The sequence below is a fragment of the Phacochoerus africanus genome, chromosome 15 (assembly GCF_016906955.1).
Source record: "Phacochoerus africanus isolate WHEZ1 chromosome 15, ROS_Pafr_v1, whole genome shotgun sequence".
NCBI classification, from domain to species: Eukaryota; Metazoa; Chordata; class Mammalia; order Artiodactyla; family Suidae; genus Phacochoerus; species Phacochoerus africanus.
In genome coordinates, this window is record NC_062558.1 from 113291150 (window position 1) to 113317253 (window position 26104).

At 40.1% G+C, this 26104-nt stretch overlaps 1 protein-coding gene across 4 annotated transcripts in view; it reads right to left on the reverse strand.

Moving 5' to 3' along the window:
- Positions 1 to 26104, reverse strand: part of ARMH3 (armadillo like helical domain containing 3) — a 194417-nt gene that overhangs the window by 83212 nt on the left and 85101 nt on the right. For 3 of the 4 annotated variants that reach the window (XM_047759736.1, XM_047759734.1, XM_047759735.1), the window contains 3 exons: positions 25995 to 26077; positions 24850 to 24976; positions 17025 to 17100 (listed from right to left, as the gene is read on the reverse strand). In XM_047759736.1, coding sequence (XP_047615692.1) covers positions 17025 to 17100; positions 24850 to 24976; positions 25995 to 26077 — 286 coding nt within the window. Of the gene's footprint in view, positions 1 to 17024; positions 17101 to 23322; positions 23393 to 24849; positions 24977 to 25994; positions 26078 to 26104 lie in introns of those variants that run through there. The other variant, XM_047759737.1, reaches the window with a different exon arrangement.

Sequence of the window (26104 nt, forward strand, 5' to 3'; positions counted from 1 at the left end):
TCATGGATACTAGTTGGGTTCTTAACTCATTGTGAGCCACAACAGGAATTCTCTGCCACAGTTTTAAGACCACTTTTTTTTTTTTTTTTTGGCTTTATAGGGCTGCACCTGTGGCATATGGAAATTACCAGGGTAGGGGTCTAATCGGAGCTGCAGCTTCTGGCCTACAATACAGCTCACAGCAACGCCGGATCCCCGACCCACTGAGTGAGGCCAGGGATTGAACCCACATCCTCAGGGATACTAGTCAGTTTTATTTCCACTGCACCACAATGGGAACTCCTAAAAGACTACTTTTTAAAGTATATTAGAGGGGTTCTCTGGTGGATCAGTAAGTTAAGAATCCGGCATTGTCACTACTATGGCTTGGGTTGCGCCTGTGGCACGGGTTTGATCCATGGCCCAGAAACTTCTGCGTGCCGTGGGCACAGCCAAAATAAAGTATCTTAGATATGGGATAGAAAAGGGAAAGGAATTAGGGACCTAAACTATGCCTATTGATCCCATTTGTGGCTAGGCTTCATATAAGTCATGATTAGAAATCAGCATTTTGTAAACTAAGCCATGATTAAATGTCTACATTTCCTAGCAAGAGTTCCTTTTGGGGAAAAAAAGCAACAACAACAACCTTTTCTCAGATGAAAACAAAACATTTTGTTTCTTTCCTTGGGATCAATAATAATTAGGGAGCAGCACATCCCTAAAGGAACAGGGACAGTTAGTTGTGCCAGCAAAAGCAGACCATCTCCAGAGAGCCAGAGGATGGAGACTGCTGGCTGGGAAAGTGCAAAGCCCAGAAGTTATAGGCTTTGGACTGCTGTAGACTCTAGCCCCTTTCTACCCCCATGACCCCATCTTATAAAGAGTCAATTAGAAATACCTGCCAGTTCAGAGCAGCAATCCTAGATCACTTTGAATTCTCAACTCCTAGTATTTAGAAAGACTTGTAAAAATAAGAAAGCAGTGACAGAAAGAGAAAAATGAAATGCTACTGAAACCACAGGCTTCAAAAAAAAGAAGCCCAGATCTATCTCACACAAACACACCACACTTCCTCTCATTTATTCTTTCTCTCTCTCTTTTCCTTTTCTTTTTAGGCCCTCACCTGCGGCATATGCAAGTTCCCAGGCTAGGGATCGAATCGGAGCTGTAGCTGCCAGCCTACATCACAGCCACAGCAGTGCCAGATCCAAGCTGCATCTGTGACCTACACCATAGCGCACAGCAAACTCCTGATCCTCAACCCACTGAGCGAGGCCAGGGATTGAACCAGGATCCTCATAGATACTAGTCAAATTTCCGCTGTACCACAACAGGAACTCCCTTCTTTCTCTCTCTTACTCTCTCTTTTCAGGTTTTTAATACCTATATCTAAAGAACCTGGAAATAGCATATAGTAGAGCCTGCTGATTAAAAGACTAGTAGAATAAAAAACATACCATCCGATGACTCATCTCAGATATCTATACAAAAGTTAAAACTAGGTTTAAAACCCAAAGTTAATTGACCACACCATATAATTATAGGTGGGAGATCCAATTAATTACCAATGGGACAAGTACAAACCAAAGGCCTTTGCTATGTAAAAACATATTTACAGAAACGAAGAATGTTGTGAGACTGTAGACCTAAAGAAAGAGGAGAGAATCTGCTCTTCTGCCATATGAGGGCCATTCACACACATCTGGGACCAGGGGCTAGAATATTCTAGAGCAAACTGCCAATTATACATTTCTCCTCTAGTGCCCTCAGCAATTACATCTTCAACTATCTGCTGAGGACAAAGCCCTTCCAACTAACCTCAAGACCCTGTACTTTTAACTATGTTAGACACCAGGAGGCAGCTACTCCATTATCACTGGCTCAGTCATACGGCAGTCCCTTCAAGCCACCACCAAAAGACTCAAGTAAGTACTTGGCATAATTCATTAAGAAAGAGAAAATCATTGATGTTATTAACAAGCAAAAGACTGTCTAAGCATCTGCCAAAACAACATTTAAAAATAAGGTCACCATACATATAAGATCTTTCTCAACTAACTCACAATTATAAGGTTTCTCAAGTCGGCTGTCACATTCCCATAAAACACTGGCCTTTATAAAGGGTAAGGCCCTACACCTAGGAGGCCTTAATGGACACTGAGCATGTACCTGGAACCTACCAAGAAGATCCATCTTTCATACTCCAGTAGCTTGATTCAGGACACAGGGCTGGGCTCAAAGTTGACTCCTTTTCTCCTAGGAGTCACACGCCACAGATGGTCCCTTATCTGAACCAATAAGAACTGCCCATAATCAGTAGCTCCTACCTTCCTAGGAGAAAATGAGATATAAAAGATAGGGCAGAGGACAAGAATGTCTTCCACAAATCAACAATGACTCGAGACATAAAAGAACTCAACAACCTTTCATGTACTCCACATCAAAGTACTGTGTCCTTCTCTCAAAAATAACCTCCAAAACGACTGTTTGCCAATGAGTCCGACTGCTTCTGTCTTTGTTATAAAGCTCAACATGTAGGCATCAAGAGCCAATGTGCTCTGATTGCTCACATTTTAAGTACAGAAAAAGAACTAACTGTGGGCTATTAGCTCACTAAAGAATAGGGCAGGATCTAGAATGCTGTGTTTAACACCTACGTGTGGGAAAATCTCTCACAAAGGAAACGTATGTATCTAAAATTTAAATTCAGACTTTCCCCCCACTATCACCTAGTCCTCGCTTCAGACGTGAAAAAGTAGATAAAATTAGTTTTGGGTTTTTTTTTTTTTGTATTGTCTTTTTAGGGCCACACCCAAGGCTTAAGGAGGTTCCCAGGCTAGGGGTTCAATCAGAGCTGTAGCCACCAGCCTACACCACAGCCACATCAACATGGGATCTGAGCCATGACTGCTACCTACACCACAGCTCACAGCAATGCCAGATCTTTAACCCACTAAGCAAGGCCAGGATGGAACCAGTGTCCTCATGATAGCATTCGTCAACCACTGAGCCACAACGGGAACCCAGCTTTTTTTTTTTTTTTTTTTAACAAGACATGGATTTTTATTTATTTATTTATTTAGTCTTTTTGCCATTTCTTGGGCCGCTCCCGCGGCATATGGAGGTTCCCAGGCTAGGGATCAAATTGGAGCTATAGCCACCAGCCTACACCAGAGCCACAGCAACACGGGATCGGAGCTGTGCCTGCAACTTACACCACAGCTCACAGCAACGCCGGATCCCTAACCCACTGAGCAAGGCCAGGGATCGAACCTGCAATCTCATGGTTCCCAGTCGGATTCGTTAACCACTGAGCCACTACGGGAACTCCAAGACATGGATTTTTAATGAATTCCATATTGCAATGAAGACACTGAACACTTAAATGAGTACAATAAAAACACCTGCTTCTACACAACACTTACAGATGCATACTTTCCCCCAAAGAAACTTGTTTTTCACAGATTTAAGCAACAGATAATTTACATAAGATTCTTCAGATTCCAAAATAGGCACAGAACTTCTGACCCTACAGAAACTGATGTGCAGTGGGGTTCTTTTTCTAATGCATCCTTTCCCAGGAAATATGTGAAATTCTCCCCTTTAATGTATTTCCTGGCAAAGAAAGTTTACTGAAGTGTTGAATGAATATATTATTTAAGAGCTACATAAGAGTGGCGTCCCCATTGTGGCTCAGTGCAAACAAATCTGACTAGTATCCATGAGGATACAGGTTCAATTCCTGGCCTCACTCAGTGGGTTAAGGATCTGATGTTGCTGTGAGCTGTGGTGTAGGTTGCAGATATGGCTTGGATCTGGCATTACTGTGGCTATAGTGTAGTCTGGCAGCTACAGCTCCAATTCGACTCCTAGCCTGGGAACCTCCATATGCCACAGGTATGGCCCTAAAGACACAAAAAAAGGGGGGGGGTGCTACAAAAGAACAATATTTCTATATCTCACAAATTTATACTATAAATTTGAACAGCTTCTAATTCTGAGAAGATGTATATGGTAAATTCTAGAGCAACTGCTAAAGAAATAATTTAAAAAAAATCACCAAAGAAATCAAAGTGCCAAATAAGAAAATATTCACTTTACGCAAAAGAATGCCGTAGAGAAGGTATAGAGGAACAAAAAATACCTGAGACCTATAGAAAACTAGAAGTGAAATGGGAGACATAAGTCCAATTATATCAATAACCTTAAATATAAATGGAATAAACAATCTGATCAAAAGGTAGAGATTATCAGACTGTATAAAGTAGACAAGATCCAATAACATGACATCTACTAGACACATTTTAAATTTAAAGATACAAATAAATTTAAAGCAAAAAAAGATAAAAAAGGTATATCATGAAAGAAATGAAGGCAGAGACAATTCAACAATGAACACTGAAGACTTCAATATCCATTCTTTAATAATAAACAGAACAACTAGGCAGAAGATAAACATGGGAATAAGACACTTGAACAACACCATAAATCAATCAGAGTTAACACAGAACAGTACAATCACAGCAGAATACAGTTTCTTCAAGTACGTATGGAATATTTCTCCAAGATAGATATGCTAGGCCATAAAATAAACCTCAGTCAATTTAGAATGACAGAAATTATATAAAGTATGTTCCCCAACCAAATTTCTATTGTTGATTTCCAATTTCATTCGATTGTGGTCAAAGAATATACCTTGTGTTATTTCTATCATTTAAAACTTAATGAGGTTTGTTTTATGGAAGAGCAAACTAGGTTTACCGCAAGCAGAAGGAAGAAAATAATAAAAAGAATGGAAATTAATGAAATAGGAGTTCCCGTCGTGGCGCAGTGGTTAACGAATCCGACTAGGAACCATGAGGTTGCAGGTTCGGTCCCTGCCCTTGCTCAGTGGGTTAACGATCCGGCGTTGCCGTGAGCTGTGGTGTAGGTTGCAGACGCGGCTCGGATCCCGCGTTGCTGTGGCTCTGGCATAGGCCGGTGGCTACAGCTCCGATTCAACCCCTAGCCTGGGAACCTCCATATGCCGCGGGAGCAGCCCAAGAAATAGCAACAACAACAACAACAACAAAAAAAAGACAAAAGACAAAAAAAAAGAAATTAATGAAATAGAGAATCAAAAAACAAAAGAGATAATCAGGGAAACCAAAAGCTAATTCTTGGAAAGGATCAACAAAATTGACAAATCTTTAGCTAGACTACCAAAGAAAAAAAGAGTAAATTACTAGAATCAGATATAAAGGAAAGAACATTACTACTGACTTTATGGAAAGAAAAAAATTATAAAGTAACACTATAGGAGTTCCCACTGTGGTACAGTGGGTTAAGGATCCGACTGCAGGGCTCAGGTCACTGTGGAGGTATGGGTTTGATGACCAGCACAGTGGGTTAAAGGATCCAGTGTTGCTGCAGCTGTGCTATAAGGTTGCACCTGTGGCTCAGATTCGATCTTTGGCCTGGGAACTTCCATATGGCGCAGGTGCGGCCATAAGGGGAAAAAAAAAAGGAACGCTATGAACAACTATATGCCAATGAATTAGATAACTTAGACAAAATGGACAAATTCCTAGGAAGATACAAATTATTGAAACTGACTCACAAAGAAATAGACAATCTGAAGAGACCTATAACAAAGAGATTAAATTACAATTTTAAAAAACTACCCCTGAAAAAAAGCCCAAGCTCTGGTGGCTTCACTGATTCACTGTACTAAAGATTTAAAGAAGAGGGAGTTCCCTTGTGGCTCTGTGGGTTACAAACCTGACTAGGATCCATGAGGATGAGGGTTTGATCCCTGGCCTTGCTCAGTGGGTTAAGGATAGGGCATTGCTGTGAGCTGTGATTTTAAGTCACAAATGGGGCTCAGATCCCATATTGCCGTGACTGCAGTGTAGGTCAGCAGCTGCAGCTGCGATTTGACCCCTAGCCTGGAAACTGCCATGTGCTGCAGGTGTGGCCCTAAAAAGAAAAAAAAAGTTAAAGATGAAATAATCCTGATCTTTCACAAAGTCCTCCAAATAAAAAAAGAGAAAGGAAGGCTTCCCCAGCTCATTCTATGAGGCCAAAATTACCCTAATATCAAAACCAAAGACAACTACAGAGCAATATCTCTTGTGAGGACACAAAAATCTTCAGCAAAATACTAGCAATCTGAATCCAGCAACACAAAAAGTAATTATAAATCATAACTAAGATTTATCCTAGCAATCAAGATTGGTTTAACATCTGAAAATCAATTAATATAACAAAAACCAGATCAAAAGAATAAGATGCAAAAACCACATGATCCTCTCAATAGATGCAAGTAAAGTATCTGACAAAACCTTATAACCAAACCACACAAAAACCATACAACTAGAAACAGAAGGGAACTTCCTCAACCTAATAAAGGGCATCTACTAAAAAAAAAAAAAAAAAATCCACATCTAATTATTTTTATAAAATACAAAAAAAAAAAAAAAAAGTGGGAGCTCCATGGCTCAGTGGTAACAAATCTGAATAGAATCCATGAGGATTTGGGTTCAATCCCTGGCCTTGCTCAGTGGGTTAAGGATACGGTGTTGCTGCGAGCTGTGGTGTAGGTTGCAGATATGGCTTGGATCCTACATTGCTATGGCTATGGTGCAGGCCGGCAACTGTAGCTCCGATTTAACCCCCAGCCTGGGAACTTCCATATGCCTCAGGTGTGGCCCTAAAAAGCAAAAAAAAAAAAAAAAAAAAAAAAAAAAGAAGAAGAAGAAGAAAGAAAAAAATGCAAATACTTATAATTTCTCCAACCAGAGATTAGAACACTTGGTTCATATTCATTTTGGGCACACTTTTTTTTACCACAATGATAACAAGAAAGCAGACTGCTTACCTGAAAATAATAAAGCCAAAGTTTCACATCAATCATCTCTTCAAAGGGCTAGAAATGATGGAAAACATAAATTCTCCCCATTCAGGCTATTTTCCCATCAATGATGCCAAGATACAGGCCAACAGTCTAAGTTCCAATGTTGTTGCCTGATGTTAGCTTTTTTTTTTTGCCTTTTTGTCTTTTACAGCCACACCTGCAGCATATGGAGGTTCCCAGGCTAGGGGTCGAATTGAAGCTGTAGCCGCCGGCCTATGCCACAGACACAGAAATGTGGGATCCAAGCTGCATCTGTGACCTACACCACAGCTCACTGCAACGACAGATCCTTAACCCACTGAGGGAGCCCAGGGATTGAACCCACGTCCTCATGGATGCTAGTCAGGTTCATTAACCACTGAGCCACAGTGGGAACTCTGATGTTAGCTTTTAAATATCATTTTGTATCTCTGGTCCCTTCTAGGTCCACATGAGTAGAGACCAAGGAAACTGAAGGAATCTTATGGAAGGTACCTGCTTGTCTAGAATGAAGTCCTACACAGATCATCAGAACCAAGGCTGGTAAAACCCCCGGATTTGCACATTCAGGACAGCAATTTTTTTAAAAAAGATACTACTAATAAACATTTACATAGCACTGACTATGTGCGGGCACTATTCTAAGTGTTTTTCATATACTGTCATTTAATCACATCAAAAATGACACAGATTCCATTGTTATCCTTACTTTACAGAGATGGAAACTCAAGCAAAAAGTGATAAAGAAACTTGTTCAAAGTAAGCAGTAGAGCTTAGACTTAAACTCAGACAACCTAACTCTAGAGTTCCTGCTCCTAACTACTACATTTTGCTATTCTTAAGAATGAGTAAACTTGGAGTTCCCGTCGTGGTATAGCAGAAACAATCTGACTAGGAACCATGAGGTTGCAGGTTTGATCCCTGGCCTCGCTCAGTGGGTTAAGGATCCGGCGTTGCCATGAGTTGTGGTGTAGGCCGAAGATGCGGCTTGGATCTCTCGTTGCTGTGTCGTAGGCTGGCAGCTGTAGCTCTGATTCGACGCCTAGCCTGGGAATTTCCATATGCCACAGGTGCAGCCATAAAAAAAAAAGAGTAAATAAAAAACAAAAGGAATGAAGAAGACATGCAGATATCAGCTAAGTTCCAAATTCAGCCTGACTCAAATTTTAAAAATCAGAGTTACGGTTACCTCAAAAAAAAGGGGGGGGGGGTAGGGAGGGAGTGGGATCCACTGGGAGTTTAGGGTTAATAAATGCAAACTATTACATTCAGAATGGATAAACAACTAGGTCCTACTGTGCAGCACAGGGAACTACATCCAAACTCCTGGGATAGACCATGATGGAAAATAATATAAAGAATGTATATATATGTACAACTGAGTCACTTTGCCATACGGCAGAAATTGGCAAAACATTGTAAATCGACTATGCTTTAATTAAAAAAAAACCCAAAAGTCGGTGTTAAAACTGGATGTACATATACAAAAAAAAATAATAATAAAGCTGGACTCTTACCTTACACACTGTGTAAAAAACTTCATTCAGAATAGATCAAAGACCTAAATGTAAAGCTAAAACTACAAAATACTTAAGAGAAACAAACAAAGGGGGAAAGCTTCATGACTTGCATTGGCAACACCTTCTTGGATATGACACCATAAGCACAGACCACAAAAGAAAAAAACAGGTAAGTTGGACTTCATCAAAATTAAAAACTTTTGTAGGAGAGAATGAGGAATTATTGTCTAATGAAAACAGAGTTTCAGTTGGGGAAGATGAAAAATTTCCAGAGATGGCTGAACAACAATGTGAATGTACTTAATGCCAAAGAACTGCAGACTTAAACATGGTTAAAATGGTCAATTTTATGTTAGGTACATTTTCGCACAATTTTTTTTAAAAGCAAAATGGAAAAAGGCCCCATGGGAATTTCAGGTTGAAGTAAGGAGGGTTTTATATACTAAAGTCACACTCACCTAAAATCACAAGCAGCCTCAACCAAAAAAATCCTAATATTTCATTATAAATATCTGAATCTTCAAAATCAAGACTTCTGTACTGCACTGCTGTTCACCAAGCCCAAATATGACTTAATATAAAACCTCACTTCACAGCATAAGCCAAGTTAGGGCAAAACAGATGATTAACCACATGGGATTCACTGTTTGGTTTTTCATTTCTAGCTATAGTCTTAAAAGATTAGAGAACAGCAACTATTAGAATAATATGTAATGTTCCCAGCCACTGGGGAAAAGATATTACAACGGCTTCATTTTGGTGCTTTGTTTTAATCTGCATAATGCTTTTCATTCTCCGTAATGGGAGATCTGCAGGGTCTGATTAACAGAAGTAAGGTTATTACTGATAAATTCTGACCCCGGGGGGTTAATCTGAGGCTGCCTGCCACTTCAGAGCAGACAACTGGACTAGAAGATTATGTTTATGTACTCCTCGCTACTTTGAGTCATTGGCCCAGTCCCTCTGCTCCTATCATTAATTGCTTTAGTCCGTATTTACTTTCTTTTTTTTTTTTTTCAGTGGCGCCCACATTGTACAAAAATTCTTGGGCCAGGGATCAAACCCATGCCACAGCAGCAACCCAAGCCACAGCAGTGATAACGCCAGATCCTTAACCCACTGCCACCAGGGAATTTCCGTATTTTCTTTTCACTAGACTAAGCTGTATCCTTCAGCTGAAGTGTGTGGAATCAAACTGCTCCCTTTTCAACTCAACAGTATCCATTCTAATAAGAGAGCTGTGGCTGAGAGGCAAATGTGTAGCCCAAACAAGTGCATGAGCAAAGGGATGTGGACCTGGCTGAGATCTTCCATTCCTTTCCCAACCCTAACTCTGTGGCCATCAACAGTGAGTGTACTTCTCCTTGATCACTTCCTGAGGGTGCACCACACCCTCTACCACCCCCCACCCCCGTGACATGCATAATTCTATACACAGCCTAGTTCAAAGGGTGTTATGCTCAATGAATCCCCTTATCCATGGGCTGATAAGGGATGTTCTTGTTCCCTAAGAGTTCCCACCACAGTGTACACTTAAAGCATTTCTTTTCTTTCTCTCTTTCTTTTTTTTTTTTTTTGAGAGAGTATTTTCCAGGGTGAAAGAAAATAAGCTACATAAGCACATAAGCAGCAGGGGAAGGCACCTCAGCACTGGAACAAAAAGACCACTGGAACAAACAGGGGAACAACAGGCAACCTTACTAGGTGAACAATTAAGGGACTTATAAAGAAATGCACTAAATTCTCATTCCAAACCCCAGACTTGTCACTAACTCCAGCAATATCTAAAAGTCATTCTCAAAGAAAAACTAAACTTTAGTTTAATGCATTCCAAGTAAAAGGGAAAATTAATATACTAATCATAGAGTTCAAACTTTATCCACCTTAAGAAAATCATAGATCAGGAGAAAAATCTATTTAAAGTGACTCAGCCACTATTTCTGTGAGCAATGGGGAGAAGAGGATTGTGAGCCTGGTGCTAATAAAACGCTCATTAAGAGAAAAGCATTACCATGTTAATTTGAAGAGATTCATTAAGGGCTTCAAATTACTTACCTTAAAAGTTGTTTGGTTAGATGAAGGTCAGATTTTAGTCTCACACTTTTCTTTTTCTCTTTTGACTAATTAGGTTAATAGTCAGCAGACATCTTCCCTAAAGTACAGGACCTCACTGGGGCAGCCTGCTAAGTGGTGGCAGGAAATACTTAGCATAGAAGTCTCCAAGCAAAATTTCCAGTTGTTGTCCTTCCAGCCCTGCATATGGCTATTCAGAATATTTTTCCTTTGTGGATCAGGAGATTTGTGAAGGCAGCTGAAGTAACAATCATACCAAGCGGAATTTTAAAGGTGGAGCAATACTTTTTTATTTTTCTTGTGGCAAAGCAATGGAACAATCCTCTGGTGGGGAGGAACAAATATAGGACTGTCTATGTTAATGACATCAAGTGTTTCAATAAAAATAGCAGTTTCTAAGCAGCTGCATTTTAAGAATCTCTCTGAAGGACCAAACAGGAAGAGAGAGACAAATTGTTTAAACACAAATAACTTTGACAATTAAAGAACAAGCATGACTAAGCCACGAAAGACAGGTGAAAAGCAAACAGACTGAACTTGAGCAAATTTAGGCAAGTAGAAGTACTTTTAATTTTCACTGTCAACAATCTAAACTCCAAAGACAAGAAAGACCTGCAGCCTTTCTTTTGCTTTTCACCTGCTGGTAAGATACTATGTTTGGGTTGCCATTTGCTACTACATGCGCTGCATTCCAGAAGATTCCAAAGACATAACTTGTTGCTGTCGTCAACTGGCAAACCAGTCCTAGCGGCCCTCCCAGCTGTTAGGCGTCTGAAATTTTCACCTGCAACCCAATCCCTTCCCATGACTATCAAAGAACAAACTATAGGAGAGGTGGCTAAGAGTGTGCTCACTCTGCCTTAGAAATCCTTTCCAGGTGTGGAATCAGCACAAATAATCTTTATAGACTATAGAAGGAACTATTGCATACCATCATAATATATCCTCTATCCTTGACAATCAACTTGGTGGCCAAAAGTTAAATATCCCATAGTATCCTTGGGAGGCCCAAAGGTCCAATTTTCTGACAGTCTCCTGTTTTCTAAACCACCCAAAGTTAATAGGGCCATGACTCTTACAACACAAGAGGAAAGGAGCAAATCTAAGGAGCACAAGGCAGCACTTATTACTAATGGCTCAGTGGAATGCAAACTTCTTAGGCATAGCACTTTTTGCCCTCAGCTAAGAGAATACTAATTTGGAGAAAAGAATACTCCTTGGAGCTTCCTTATTCAAAGCATGGAAGCTTACCCGCAAAGAAAATCAAAACATCTTTTAACGCTAAGGGAAACACCTTGGCATTTATAGAAGGGATAAATGAAGACATACTTACGAAACATTCTAAGGAAGGTCAAAATGCTAAACCTGAGAAACGGATGGCAATTCCTTAAAAGATTAAACAGAATTACCATACAATCCATTAATTCCACTTCTGGGTATATGCCCAAAAGAAGTGCAAGCAGGAACTGAACAGATATTTGTACACCCATGTACAAATAACCAAAAACACAACAAAAGGTGGAAGCAACCCACTTGGGTTTCATCAATGCATGAATGGATAAACAAACCTGGCATATACAGAGGAGAGAAGATGGCAAAGTAGGAGGACTTGAGCTCACCTCCTCTCATGAAAAGACCAAAATCACAACCGCTGAACAACCACTGACAAAAAAACCTGGAACCTACCAAAAAAGATATTTTACATCCAAAGACAAAGAAGAAGCTACGATGAGACAGTAGGAGGGGCGCTTTCATGATATAATCAAATCCCATACTCACTAGGTGGGTAACCCACAAACTGGAAAATAATTATGTCGCAGAAGTTCTCCCACAAGAATGAAAGTTCTGAGCCCAATGTCAGGCTCCCCAGCCTGGGGGTCTGGCATTGAAAGGAAGAGCCCCCAGAGCAGGAACTCCATAGGATTGGGGTTAACAGAGACTCCACTCTTAATTGGAGGAAGAGACCTCAGAGAATTTGGCTTTGAAGGCTAGCAGGGCTTGAGTGCAGGAGCTTCAGAGGACTGGGGGAAACAGAGACCCCACTCTTGAAGGGTGCACACAAGGTTTCATGTGCCCTAGGTCCAAAGGTAAAGCAGTGACTCTATAGGAACCTGGGCCAGACCTACCTGCAGGTCTTGGAGGGTCTCCTGGGGAGGCAGGGGTCAGTTTTTGCTCACTGTGGGGGCAAGAACACTGTTGGCAGAGGCCCTGGGGAATATTCATTGGCATGAACTTTCCTGGAGGTTGCCACTAAGACCTGATCCCACCCAACAGCCTGAGGCTCCACTGCTGGAATGCCTCAGGCCAAAAAATCAACAGGGTAGAAATGTGGCCCCACCCATTAGTAGACAGGCTACCTAAAGTCATCTTGAGCCAACAGCTGCCTCTGAACACAGCCCTTAACACAGCCCTGCCCACCAGAGGGGACAAGACTCAGCTCCATCCACAAGTGGGCAGGCACCAGTCTCTCCTACCAGGAAGCCTGCACAAGCCCCTTGAGCAACCTCACCCATCAAGGGGCAGACATCAGAAGCAAGAGGAATGACAATCTTGCAGCCTGCAGAACAGAGACCACAAAAACAGAAAGTTAGACAAAATGAGAAAGCAGAGAAGTATGTTCCAGACAAAGGAACAAGATACAACTCTAGATGAACTAAGTGAAGTGGAGATTGGCAATCTACATGAAAAAGAATTCAGAGTAATGATAGTAAGATGATTCAAGATCTCAGAAAAAGAATGGAGGCACAGATAAAGAAGATACAAGAAATATTTTACAACGAAAAAGAAAATTTAAAGAACAGATGAACAATACAATAACTGAAATGAAAAATACACTAGAATAAATTAATGGCAGAATAAATGATGCATTTATTCATTCTTATGAATAAATGAGCTGGAAGATAGACTTGGAAATCACAGCTGCGGAAGAGAATAAAGAAAAAAGAATGAAAAGAAATAAGGACAGCCCAAGAGACCTCTGGAACAACATTAAATGTACCAACACTCACATCACAGAAGTTCCAGAAGGAGAAGAAAGAGAGAAAGGTCCTGAGAAAATATTTGAATTAGATAATAGCCAAAAACTTCCCTAACATGAAAAAGGAAACACTCAAGTCCAGGAAGTGCAGAGAGTTCCATACAGGATAAACCAAAGGAAGAACACATCAAGACATATACTAATCAAACTGACAACAATTAAAAACAATGAGAAAATATTAAAAGCAACAAATAACATACAAGGGAATCCCATAAGGTTGTCAGCTAATTTGTCAACAGAAACTCTGCTGGCTAGAGGGAGTGGCACCAGATATTTAAAGTGATGAAAGGGAAAAATCTATAAGAAAGAATACTCTACCTAGCAAAGCTCTCTTTCAGATTTAACAGAGAAATGAAAAGCTCTACAAGACAAGCAAAAGCTCTAGAATTCAGCACCACCAAACCAGTTTTACGACAAATACTAATGGAACTTCTCTAGGCGGAAAAGAAAAGGTAAAACTAGAAACAAGAAATTATGAATGGGAAAGCTGATTGGTAAAGGCTAACACACAGTAAAAGGTAGGAAATCATTCATGCACAACTATGATATCTACACTAGCAATCATGAGAAGAATACAAATGCAGGATACTGAAAATGCATTTGAAATTAAAAGACCAGCTGCTGGAGTTCCCGTTGTGGCTCAGTGGTTAACGAATCCGACTAGGAACCATGAGGTTGCGGGTTCGGTCCCTGCCCTTGCTCAGTGGGTTAGGGATCTGGCATTGCCGTGAGCTGTGGTGTAGGTTGCAGATGTGGCTCGGATCCACGGGTTGCTGTGGCTGTGGCATAGGCCGGTGGCTACAGCTCCAATTCGACCCCTAGCCTGGGAACCTCCATATGCCGCAGGAGCAGCCCAAGAAATGGCAAAAAGACAAAAAACATTAAAAAATTTTTAAAAAGACCAGCTGCTATATCAAAATCTCATGGTAACTGCAAACCAAAAATCTACAATAGATACACACACAAAAAGAAAAAGCAATCCAAACACGACATGAAACATAGTCATCAAATCACAAAAGAAGAGAAGAGGAAAGAAAGGAAAAAAAAAAAAAAGGACCTACAAAAGTGGCGTATATATACAATGGAATATCTGCCTAAAAAGGAAGAAAATTCTGATACATGCTACAACAGGGATGAAACTTAAAGACATTGTGCTAAATGAAATGACCAGTATTTCATACTTTACTAAGCACTTTCACATACATCATATAATCTTCACAACCACTTCCCTGTAAAACAGTTGATATAATCAGGATCTCCACTTTATAAATAGTAGAAAGAGGTCCAGAGAAGAAGCTAAATAACTTGCTCTTCACACATTAAGTGGTAGAGGCAAAAATTAAAAACCTAGTTTCCCTAACTCAAATTTCCAAGCTCACGGTCCTTTCAATACATCATGCTGAGTTTTCTGTTTATAGTAACCTTTGATGCAACACTATAGGAGGTGTAGGAGATAAAAGAAAAAGCCCTTGACTTGGGAGTTAGAAGATCTATGATTAATTCTCAGCTTTGCCACACAACAATTATGAGACTTTCTGCAATTCAATTATCTTTAAGACTCATTCCTCATTGGTAAAAAGTATATATATTTTTTAAGTTTATGTATACTCTATAGAGTTTGATGATTAAAGAAGACAGCAGTTTATAAAAGAGCAACAGAAACTTTAGCACTTATTAGGTGAAAACAAATATTAAAAAGGAAAAAAAGTAAACCTTTGCATACTTAGTATCACCAGTATTTTGCCCTGATCTGGCCTTAGTGTGATAAGTGACATTCAAAGACATCTTTCCAGTAATCTCTTGAAAAAACTGGCTAGATCTTTGACACTTTTGACATATATTCCAAGTCTAATTCATTAGCAACAGTGAAGATGATGTAATCATTCTCTGCAGCAAGTTCATCAAAAAAGTTCGAGGAATGAACATGAATTAGGCCTGACAAAGACGTACAGAGAGAAGGAAGAGGTCACAGTTATGGGCATCTGCTCAAAGCTCAGCCCAGTCCTTTCTGGGCTATTCAGAAAAAGGACAAGCCAATAGCTTAAATCAGCTGTTTGATGGCCCTTGGGAAGAATAACAACAACCACCAAGCCAGAAGCCAATGAAAGGAAAAGCAGCAAAGTAGGAGATAAAGCAAGCATAAAGGATTGTGATCAAGGAAACAAGCCCCAGATGAAAAGGAGCTGCCTGAAAGTCTAAGTAAATATATGAATAAATAAACACAATATAAATTATACCCATATGAACTTCATACTGTAGCCCAGAATCTGGTGTTCCTTTCAAACACCCACATTTCTCATATTGCCCTTGGGTCACAAAGGGATATTTAGGAGAAGGCAGTTTGTAACTCCTGATTCTTACAGAAAATCACATTTATCATAAGGCCTTACTACAGTATCTGGTTTATTTGCTAGGTGCAGATATGCATTTATTTGTTAGATTTATAAAACTGGGTTTGCTGCAAAATGTCTCTGGGGTCAGGTAAGGCAGATCAACCTTCAATACCTTCAATGCAATCTTGTTAGCACATTTCACCCTCATGGTCCCTCATCCCAGCCCTCCCAACACACACATTCACACTTTTCCTTTTGTTCCCAGATGTGCCAAACACTGTAGTAAATCACTACAGGGACAGGATATTTTACCTTGAAAAAAAAAAAAAAGGGCAAGAAAAGAAAGACATAGAAACAAACACTGAATCCCAGCTCTGTCACAAATTAGAATCTATACCAAGTTGTAAATGTGCATTACTATTACTGAGAATGTCTGGCAAGGCTTGCATCTGGAGCTAAATCAAGTCTCCCCATCTGTTGGGTTTGCCTCTTCTACTCAATGTTAATTTTTCAATTGTTTGCAAGAACAATTTAATAACTGTTGAGAAAATGAGAAATGATAGGCACAAAGGGAACAAGGAATATAAGAAAAGTCAGCTTTAGGTTTCATAAATACTGAAGTACATTCTCTCCATTTACAAATAGCTCACTCCTGTGAGTGTGTGCCATTTCCTCAAGACCATAAACCAACTCCACATCTGACTCAATTTTATCCAGTACACACAGCACTCTATAATTGCCTTGCTGTTTCATAAGAAACCTAAAATGACTTAGCCCCATGAGCTCCATTTGGCTCTATTTACCACAAATAGAAATAGCCATGTAAAGCAAAACGTCAAAGTTCCATATCCCCATGAGTCATTCATTGAACTCATAGAGAACGGCAGAAAAAACTTCTGGAGAAAAGCTTTCCGATGGCCTATACACAGAAAACACTTTGGCAACAAAGATGCCTGAAAAGGGCTTGCAACCATCTCTTGGTAAGAAAATTCACAGAACAGCAAACACTGTGAGCTATTTCAATATGACAAAACGAAAGTCGCATGGACTCCTGCTTTTCTTGATCAAATACGACAATTTCTTCCACTCCTACAGACATCAGGGCTTAAAATAGCAGTGGTGTTCAACACACTCCATTTAGAAAGGTACAGTAAACCTCGGGATGAGCCAAGGAACTCTGAAAGAGATAAATCCTCATTCCTTACCTGATATTAACCAATGCATGGGTCACCTTGCTAGCTGCTTCTTTCCACTGGCCTGCATTGGTAGAAAGCCTCAGGACTGCAAAGAAGGAAAGAATAAAGCTGTGTCAGACCCCTGGTATAAAACACAAATATGAGGAACAAAAACATATCTCAGAATATCACTACTAGAATAACCGAATGGAGCCCGTGCCAATCTTCTATTTAAGACATCCTCATCCTAGAGATAAATATAAGAAGGGTTTATTCTCAACCATCTTTACCACAAATTGTTTCCTTTTTTTTTCACTTTCTATCAAAATATTCTACTCCTCCTCTGCCTTGGTTCCCCTCTCTCCACTCTCCACTAACAGATTTCCATACTTAGTTTCTGCATTCATTTAAAGTCTACACTGGGATAGTGATATAAGGGTAAGCTGACTGCCATGTTTGTCACTTCTCTAATGGCTGGGGCTACTTTACTGGAACTGGCCAGCTAAGTAAGTAACCCTCCCGCTCCATATACAGTATATCTTTCTCCTAAAAGTCTAAGCTGGGTCAAACAGGACAAGTAACCTTGTCAGATAGAGGACGGTCATGTTTCAATCAAGGAGTACCCTGTTCTAACTCCTCTGACTTAACTGTGTGACCTGCAAGAGGAATCCACAGGAATATTCTTCCCTTCTCTGGCCAAAGTCTCTCTTCCACACTTACTCACAGCAGGAAGGATCATGGAACTAGAGATCCTCATATCCTTTACTAGCTATGAGCTTCAGGCCCACATATTACACCACCTATACTATTTTAGACAAACAAGTACAAGTGCTCCTTGAAAGAACAAGTATATGGTGGGCACTCCAAGAATACATTTTTAATGAATGAATAACTAATATGAGCTAAACATGCAGAGAGTTTACTGTGTGCCAGAAGCTGGACAAAGATTACATGTAAAACAGCATACACATAAGGAAACTGAGACTCAGAGGAAACAAGCAGTTAATTGATTGAGCTCATTCAGAGTTGTAATATGGCTGGAATCTAAACCTGGAGGGAATGACTCTACAGCTTGTACTTACACAGTGAGTAGTTAAAGAGTATGAACTCTGAGGCCAACTGACAGGGTCCAAGTCCAGCCCCTGTCACTTACTAGAGAATAAAAGCAATACTTACATGAAAAGATTATTGTGAAAAATCAAATAAGTTAATATATATATAAAGCCTTAGATCAGTATCTGGCACATAGTAAATGCTATATATAAGTATTAGCAAGTGTTAAATAGTCTGTCTTCCGAATAAAAGAATGCATCCAAGACTTTCCCAAAGGAAGTCAGAGCTTAACTAACATTAAGAAATGTGTAGCCAAGGAGTTCCCATCATGGCTCAGTGGTTAACAAATCCGATTAGGAACCAGGAGGTTGAGGGTTCGATCCCTGGCCTTGCTCAGTGGGTTAAGGATCTGGCGCTGCTGTGAGCTGTGGTGTAGGTCGCAGGTGCGGCTTGGATCCCACATTGCTGTGGCTGTGGTATAGGCCGGTGGCTACAGCTCCGATTAGACCCCTAGCCTGGGAACCTCCATATGCCGTGGGAGCAGCCCTAGAAAAGGCAAAAAGACAAAAAGAACTGTGTAGCCAAAAAAATTTTTTAATTACAAAAAAAACGAAAATTTAAAAATAAAAAATAAAATTTCAATTAAAAAAAAAGAAATGTGTGACCAATCTGCATAGGAACTTTACATCTGAGTATCATCACTACCTACTCCTGACCAGTATTCCTCTAGCAAGAGCAACAGAAGCAGTTCGCCAAAGAGAGGGCCTCTGGTTGTAACAGGGAAAGAAAACACATCCGGATGCTCTGCTTCTGTTCTAGCAATAACTCATTTTTATAAAGTTTTATAAAATTTTATGAAAGAGAAGATGGAAACCTATTATCAGAGTGCTGCTTTTCTAATTTACAAGATTTACTGCAAGGGAACTTGGTACAGTTCCGAGTTAGAGCTTTACAGTCTGAATTCAGGTGTTACACAATGAAGACACAAATTTATTCATGTAATGAACAAAACTGCTTCAGTGTGCTTCAGTGTTTAGATGTGTTTGTCTTCTACTAGACCCTCCTAAATCATAAATTCTCTGATGAGGACCTAACATTTACAGAACTGAGCTAAATTTTCTTCTTCTTATCTCAGAGAGGTAGTTTACTCTGCCCGTGGATTATTTCTCTGTTAGCATCCCGTCACTTCCGTTCCTTAATAAACAGCACCCAGATGACCTCATCATTGCATTTTCTTTGGAAACGCCATATAGGCTTTCACATTCTTTTTTAAGTTCACAAAAATTTAAACACAAAATTATCTCAAAATGCCCTAAAAGCTCAAGCTAAGGTTATCATTTATGTAGTAAACTATGGTACACAAAAATAGCATACTATGCAGCCATTAAAAAAGAGAGATTTAAGTAATAGTGAAAACTGTAAACAGACATAATTTCTATGAAAAGAAAGAGTGGTTAAATAAACTACATCCATACCACGCAAATAAGAGAGAGAGACTTAAGAAAACTACAAAAAAACAGGAAAATATTCTGATAGTTTAAAAAGAACACAGGATAACATGATTACAACTATGTAAATCTATGCACACATGTAGAAGAGTATGACTCTATGAAAACAGTGGTCACTATGTAAATCTATGCACACATGTAGAAGAGTATGACTCTATGAAAACAGTGGTCACAGAGTTCCTGTTGTGGCTCAGCTGGTTAAGAATCCAACTAGTGGAGTTCCAGCTGTGGCTCAGCGGTAACGAACCTGACTAGTATCCATAAGGACTCGGGTTCGATCCCTGGCCTCGCTCAGTGGGTTAAGGATCCAGCGTTGCCGTGAGCTGTCATGTAGGTCTTGGATGTGGCTCAGATCTAGAGTTGCTGTGGCTGTGATGTAGGCTGGCAGACACAGCTCCAGTTTGACCTCTAACCTGGGAGCTTCCATTGGCCATGGGTGTGGCAGTAAAAAGACCAAAAAAAAAAAAAAAAAGAATCTAACTAGTATCCATGAGGATGAGGGTTCAATCCCTGGCCTTGCTCAGTAGGTTGAAGGATCTGGCATTGCCACAAGTTCAGGTGGAGGTCACAGTAGATGAGGCTCAGATCCCATGTTGCTGTGGCTGTGGTGTAGGCTGGCAATTGCAGCTCTGATTCCACCTCTAGCCTGGGAACTTCCATATGCCTTGGGTGCAACTCTAAAAAGACAAAAAAAAAAGAAAAGAAAAGAAAAAGAAAGAAAGAAAAGAAAACAGTGGTCATACTAGAAAGGAGATACTGTAAAAAAAAATACTTTCACCTTGCTTTTTCTTTAGTATTGGTAATTTATTTTTTAATGAAAAACACTTCAAAATATGGCATCATTTATAGTTCAAGGCAGCTCCTTTTGAGGTCCTTCCTATTCAGTGGACATCGCTGCAGGAAACTAATGACATAGGAATATTAAATGTGTGCCTTTAACAAAAATGTCTCAGCCCTTCTCCTCTAGCCATGATGGAGTAATGAAACATAATTAACTCTCCTATCTTAAACAAAACCAGACAAAACATACGAAACAACAGTTGTCAGACACTGGACAACAGGTAATCCCTGAATAAGGAAAACAAACCAAGTGAGCCCTGTGATTACCCCACCTGACTATATGGAATAGTTTCTAACCTACAGTGCAGAAAGCAGGAACCTAAAGAGAATCTGGAAGTCTGCCAAACCAAGACAGAGATCAGCAGCTTGAGAAGCCAAGGCATCTAGGATTTCTGGGACAGAGTACTGGAGAGGAGGGAGTTTGACAGGGAGCTCTGGAATTTGCAGAGGGGTCCTTTTACATCTTTTGCTCAGAACTGATTCCCACATAGGGAAGAGAAAACTCCCCAAGGCTGGAGGCAAAGAACTACTGGAAAAGGTAAGAAACTGTGGAGCTCACAGAGGGCACCACAAATGAAATACTGTTTCCACCAGCTAGAGTGGAAAGATCTATTAATAAATGGGTCGTCATGTAGAGTCTGCAGATAGGAACTGCATAAGTAATGAAGCCAAATTAGCCCATAATAAAAGTTGTTCTTGGAGTTCCTCATGTGGTGCAGTGGGTTAAGGATCCAGTAAATCACAGCTGCGGCTCAGATTTGATCACAGGCCCACGAACTTCCATATGCCTTGCGTATGTCCAAAAAAAAAAGGAAAAAAAACTGAAGGTGAGAGGAAGTTCCCTTGTGGTGCAGTGGATTAAAGATCAGCACTGTTGCAGCTATGGTGCAGGCTGCACCTGTGGCACAGATTCAATCCCTGGCCCAGGAACTTCTACGTGCTGCAGGTGTGGCCAAAAAAAAAAAAAAAAAAAAGTGAAGGTAAGGAAACTTCCCACACTGTTGGTGGGAATGTATGTTGGTACAATCACTATGGAAAACAGTATGAAATTTCGTTCCTTAAAAAACTAAAAATAGAATTACCATATGATCCAGCAATCCCACTCCTGGGACAAAAAGATACATGCACCCCTGCACCCCTACCTTCACAGCAGCACTATTCGCAATGGCCAAAACATGAAAACAACCTAAATGTCCATCAATAGATAAATGGATTAAGATATGGTACATATATACAATGGAATATTACTCAACCATGAAAAAGAATGAAATAATGCCATTCGCAGCAACACGATATAACTAGAGATTATCATACTAAGTGAAGTAAGTCATACAGAGAAAGACAAATATCACTTATATGTGGAATCTAAAATATGGCACAGGAGTTCATGCTGTGGCTCAGTGGGTTCAGTGGGTTAAGGATCCAGCATTATTGTAAGCTGTAGCATAGGTTGCAGATGCGGCTTGGATCTGCTATGGCTGTGGCATAGGCTGGCTGCAGCTCTGATTTGACCCCTAGCCTGGGAACTTCCATATGCCTCAAGTACAGCCCTAAAAAGCAAAAAAAAAAAAAAAAAGAAGAAGAAGAAAAGAAAAAATATAAATACAAATGAAGGTGAGATTCTACTTCCGGTGTGGCAGAGTAAGCCTCTCTCTCCTGTTGATTACAGCCAAGAATCCTGTATAAAGTATATAAAGACCTGAGGGCTTTGAAAATTAAACAAAAGCAGATGGATTATAGAGGGGAGCCAAAACTTGGAGAAAGAACCACAAAAGTGGGTTTTCAGGCTTTCTTTTTTCCTATTTTCTCTTGCAGGTTTGCCTCAATATCCAGATAGTCACAGGGATACATGATGAAAGAGCTGGGTAGATGGCTAAAACTTCAACAGAAATCCCTTCTTTCTGTAGATAGAAACCAGGAAAAGAGGCTTCTGCTGCTCAGAGAATGTAGAGGACAGACCAAAAGAAAGTATTCCCCTAATTCTGCATATGAAAGCTGTCATTCTCAGGCTTACCTCTGAGCTGAGCAAGCACAGAACAAATACGAAATAGTAAAGCAAAACTATTAAAAACTAAACTGAGGAGTTCCCTGGTGGCTCAGCAGGTTAAGAATCTAGCATTATCGCTGCTGTGGCTCAGGTTTGATCCCCAGCCCGGGAATTTCCACATGCTGTGGGTGTGGCCAAAAAAGAAAAAAAACCACGAAAAACTAAAACGACATTTATAGTCTGAGTCTCTAGCTAACCCGAGTGGTACATGTGTGAACAAGATCCAAAGCAGCACAGAAAAGGCTTTGAAAACTGAACTGATGTTGGAGTTCCCACTGTGGTGCAGTGGGTTGGGAATCTGACTGCAGCAGCTCAGGTCACAGCAGAGGCGCATATCCAATCCTCAGCCCAGAGCAGTAGGTCTAAGGATCCGACTTGCTCCACCTATGGCATAAGTTGCAGCTACAGCTTGGAGTCAATCCTTGGCCCAGGAACTTCCATTAAAATTTTTTTTTTAATATTTTTCCCACCAGAAGTTTTATCATACTTTATACAAAACAGAAAGCACTGAAACATGCTATCTCCCATTATCTGCTGTGTTTCACTTAGTGAAATTTTCACTTTCCTAATTGTGCTTTTCAGATTAACATTGTAATTCCCTTGGGAAATTTCAGCATTCCCAGATATCCTCTCTTACCTTCTTGCTGTAGCTATAAGTGTTTACCTCATTTGATTGTGTACATGGGCCAGTTGAGCAGGTAAGTCAAATTTCTACTAAAATATCTCCCCTGCTCCAACTCTCTTTCTTTCCCTCCCTGAAAGACATCTTTATTCATTTATTAATGGGTGCTAAAGCTTCTGGGGCAGCTCTTTAACCTTGGAAAATTAGATATTCTTGAAAACAAGGACATTGGTAAAGCCAGGTAGATGCAAACCATACCAGTGTACACTGAGCACATTCTGCCAATGGGAAGTTTGCTAGAGGGTTCTCATGGAAGACTTCCTAGCTCCTAAAAAAAGAGAGACATGTGTCTTGATGTGACATCATGAGATCCTGCTGTTGTGAGGGGAGCTGGCCTGATATTAAAGCTATTACACTGAGAATAAGAAAACAAAAAAATAGAAAAAAACACTTTTTCCTCCTAGGCAATCCTTCTGTTCTACTGTTTATTTCTACTCCTTATCCTGGTATTTGTTCCAAATCCCCTCTACTTTTCTTATGATACAGGAGTCCCAAACAGAAGATGGACTTTTCACAAACAGTCCCATCAAAAGGAATCAAGTAAACAAATCAACAGTGATAGAAAGCAGATCAGTAATTGCCCAAGGATGGGGGGTTAGGGATAGAGGTAGTAAAAGGAATATAAAAGGACACAAGGAAGTTTTGGGGAGGAAATGGATACATACATGACCTTGATTGTAATGACAGCTCCATGAACATACAAATATCAAAACTTATCAAAAACTGTATACTTTAAATGAGTACAGTTTATTATGTATCAATTACATCCCAATAAAGCTAAAAGGCTAGAGCTTTTTTTTAATAGACAGCTTTATTGAGTGGTTTTCTGTTTCTGTGCAATCTAAAGAAATCTTTCCTGGGAGTTCCCATTGTGGCTCAGCAGGTTAAGAATCTGACATAGCGTCTGTGAGGATGCATGTTCAATTCCTGGCTTCACTCAGTGGGTTATGGTTCTGGTACTGCCACAAGCTGCGCTGTAGGTCACAGATGTGGCTGGGATCTGGCTTTGCTGTGGCTGTGGCTGTGGCACAGGCCAGCAGGTGCAGCTCTGATTTGACCACTAGCTCCAGGAACTTCCACATGCCACACATACAGCTGTAAAAAGAAAAGAAAAAAAGAAAAGAAAAGAAAAAGAAATCTTTCAGACCTATCACACTTAGGTAACTTTGACTAGACTCTTCATTCAAAATTACTGGGATACATGACTTCTGTCAGAAACAAATTATACCCATTATGGCTACAGAGAAAATTTTCAGTGAGCCAATCACCAAAAAGTTTGCAGGAAAGATTTTTATCTAATGCGCACTTCCTCTTGTAAGTTATGCTAAAAATACATAGGTACATTAAAACCCTGTACCTTCTCAAATCACACAATATTCCTTTGGGATCCAAACTCTTCTATTTGCTGTTATCAACTCCCAATCACTCTCACTCCCCTCTCACTGGCATTTACTGAATCCACAAGCCCCCCTATTTTCTCTCTTTCACAAACTCAATAGAGGGCTACAGGGCTGCTAACCAGCTTGCAAATGAGATGAATTCTGAGTTTCTGAAGGCAAAGAAGTCCACATATACCTTCCTATTGCCTGAGAAAAGAAGACTACTATAATTCTGTGCCAAGCAAGGTCACCAAGCAACTAGAGGAGAATATTTTGTAGTCTTTTCCTTTCATATGCCAAAAATCACAACTGATGGGGAGAGAGGAATGAAAAGAAGACAGCTTACCCATGGAGTAGAGGTTGTCAAAGCTCTGGTGCATGCGGATAATCTCATAGTAGAGTTCATCATAGCTGCTGGGAGTGGGCAGGAATGTATCGCCGTATGTGATAAACATATTAAATAGGTTCACAATCTAAAAAAGAAGCAAAAGCCCACATACAGGCATCACACTATGAAGACCAAAAGGGTATTATCAGAGGTGTGCTATAGCCAGCTCTTACTGTCTTTCAAGAGCTAACTGTTAAATTTTGAGAAATTTTGTGAGCTGGTTATTAAACAAAGTCATTATTAAAAATTAACTCATATAAACTTACAATTCAATAAATTATATTAAAATAAAGGTAATAAAACTCTCAACATTTTCTAATTATTTTCTACTTTTTAGTATTACCTATGCCTTTTTTTTTTTTTTACTTTTTAAGGCTGCACCTGTGGCACATGGAAGTTCCCAGGCTAGGGGTCCAATAGGAGCTACAGCTGCCAGCCTATACCACAGCCACAGCAACACAGGATCCAAACCGTATCTGCAACTTCCACCAAGCTCACTGCAAACACCGGATCCCTGACCCACTAATCGAGGCCAAGGATCGAACCCACATCCTCATGGATACTAGTTGGGGGTCATTCCCACTGTGCCACAACGGGAACTCCCTACATATTAAACATTTATGAACACACTGGGTACCATCCTAAGAAGACAGTCAGAAGGCAAAATGCCCTCCTTCTACCCTAAATAACCAGTCAGATAAGGAGGCATCTGGAATGTCCCTCAGAAACCAAGTGCAGCCATGATGGAACCACTCATCTGGCTGGGACATCTCTAGAGGTTTTGCTATGTACCAACAAATAGACTATAGTCGTCTAATAGAGTTTCTCAACTGGGACCAAGGTTTACTATTCACACACAGAGATTTGACCTGCACCTTGCTCCTACCAGCCAATACGCTCTTATGAAAGAGTCCCAGGTTCTTTAAAGACATAGGTGAAGGTGGGGAACACCAGTATAGAGATTCTGATTTACAGGGAAAAATAAAGGCCTGGTTCCCCCAAGGCTTAATCACTTGTGCACACCAGCCCCTGTCTCAACTCAGCCCACTTCTGCCTTAGGGCATGGCTTCTGAAAAAAAAATAAGTATTTTTTTGCTACTCACCATAAGGGCTAATGTAAAAATGTTGTGTTTGGCCAAAAGTACAGTCTCATTTGACATAAGGAACTTCAGCAAATTTATCAAGGCTTAAAAGAGAAAAAAAATAAATAAAT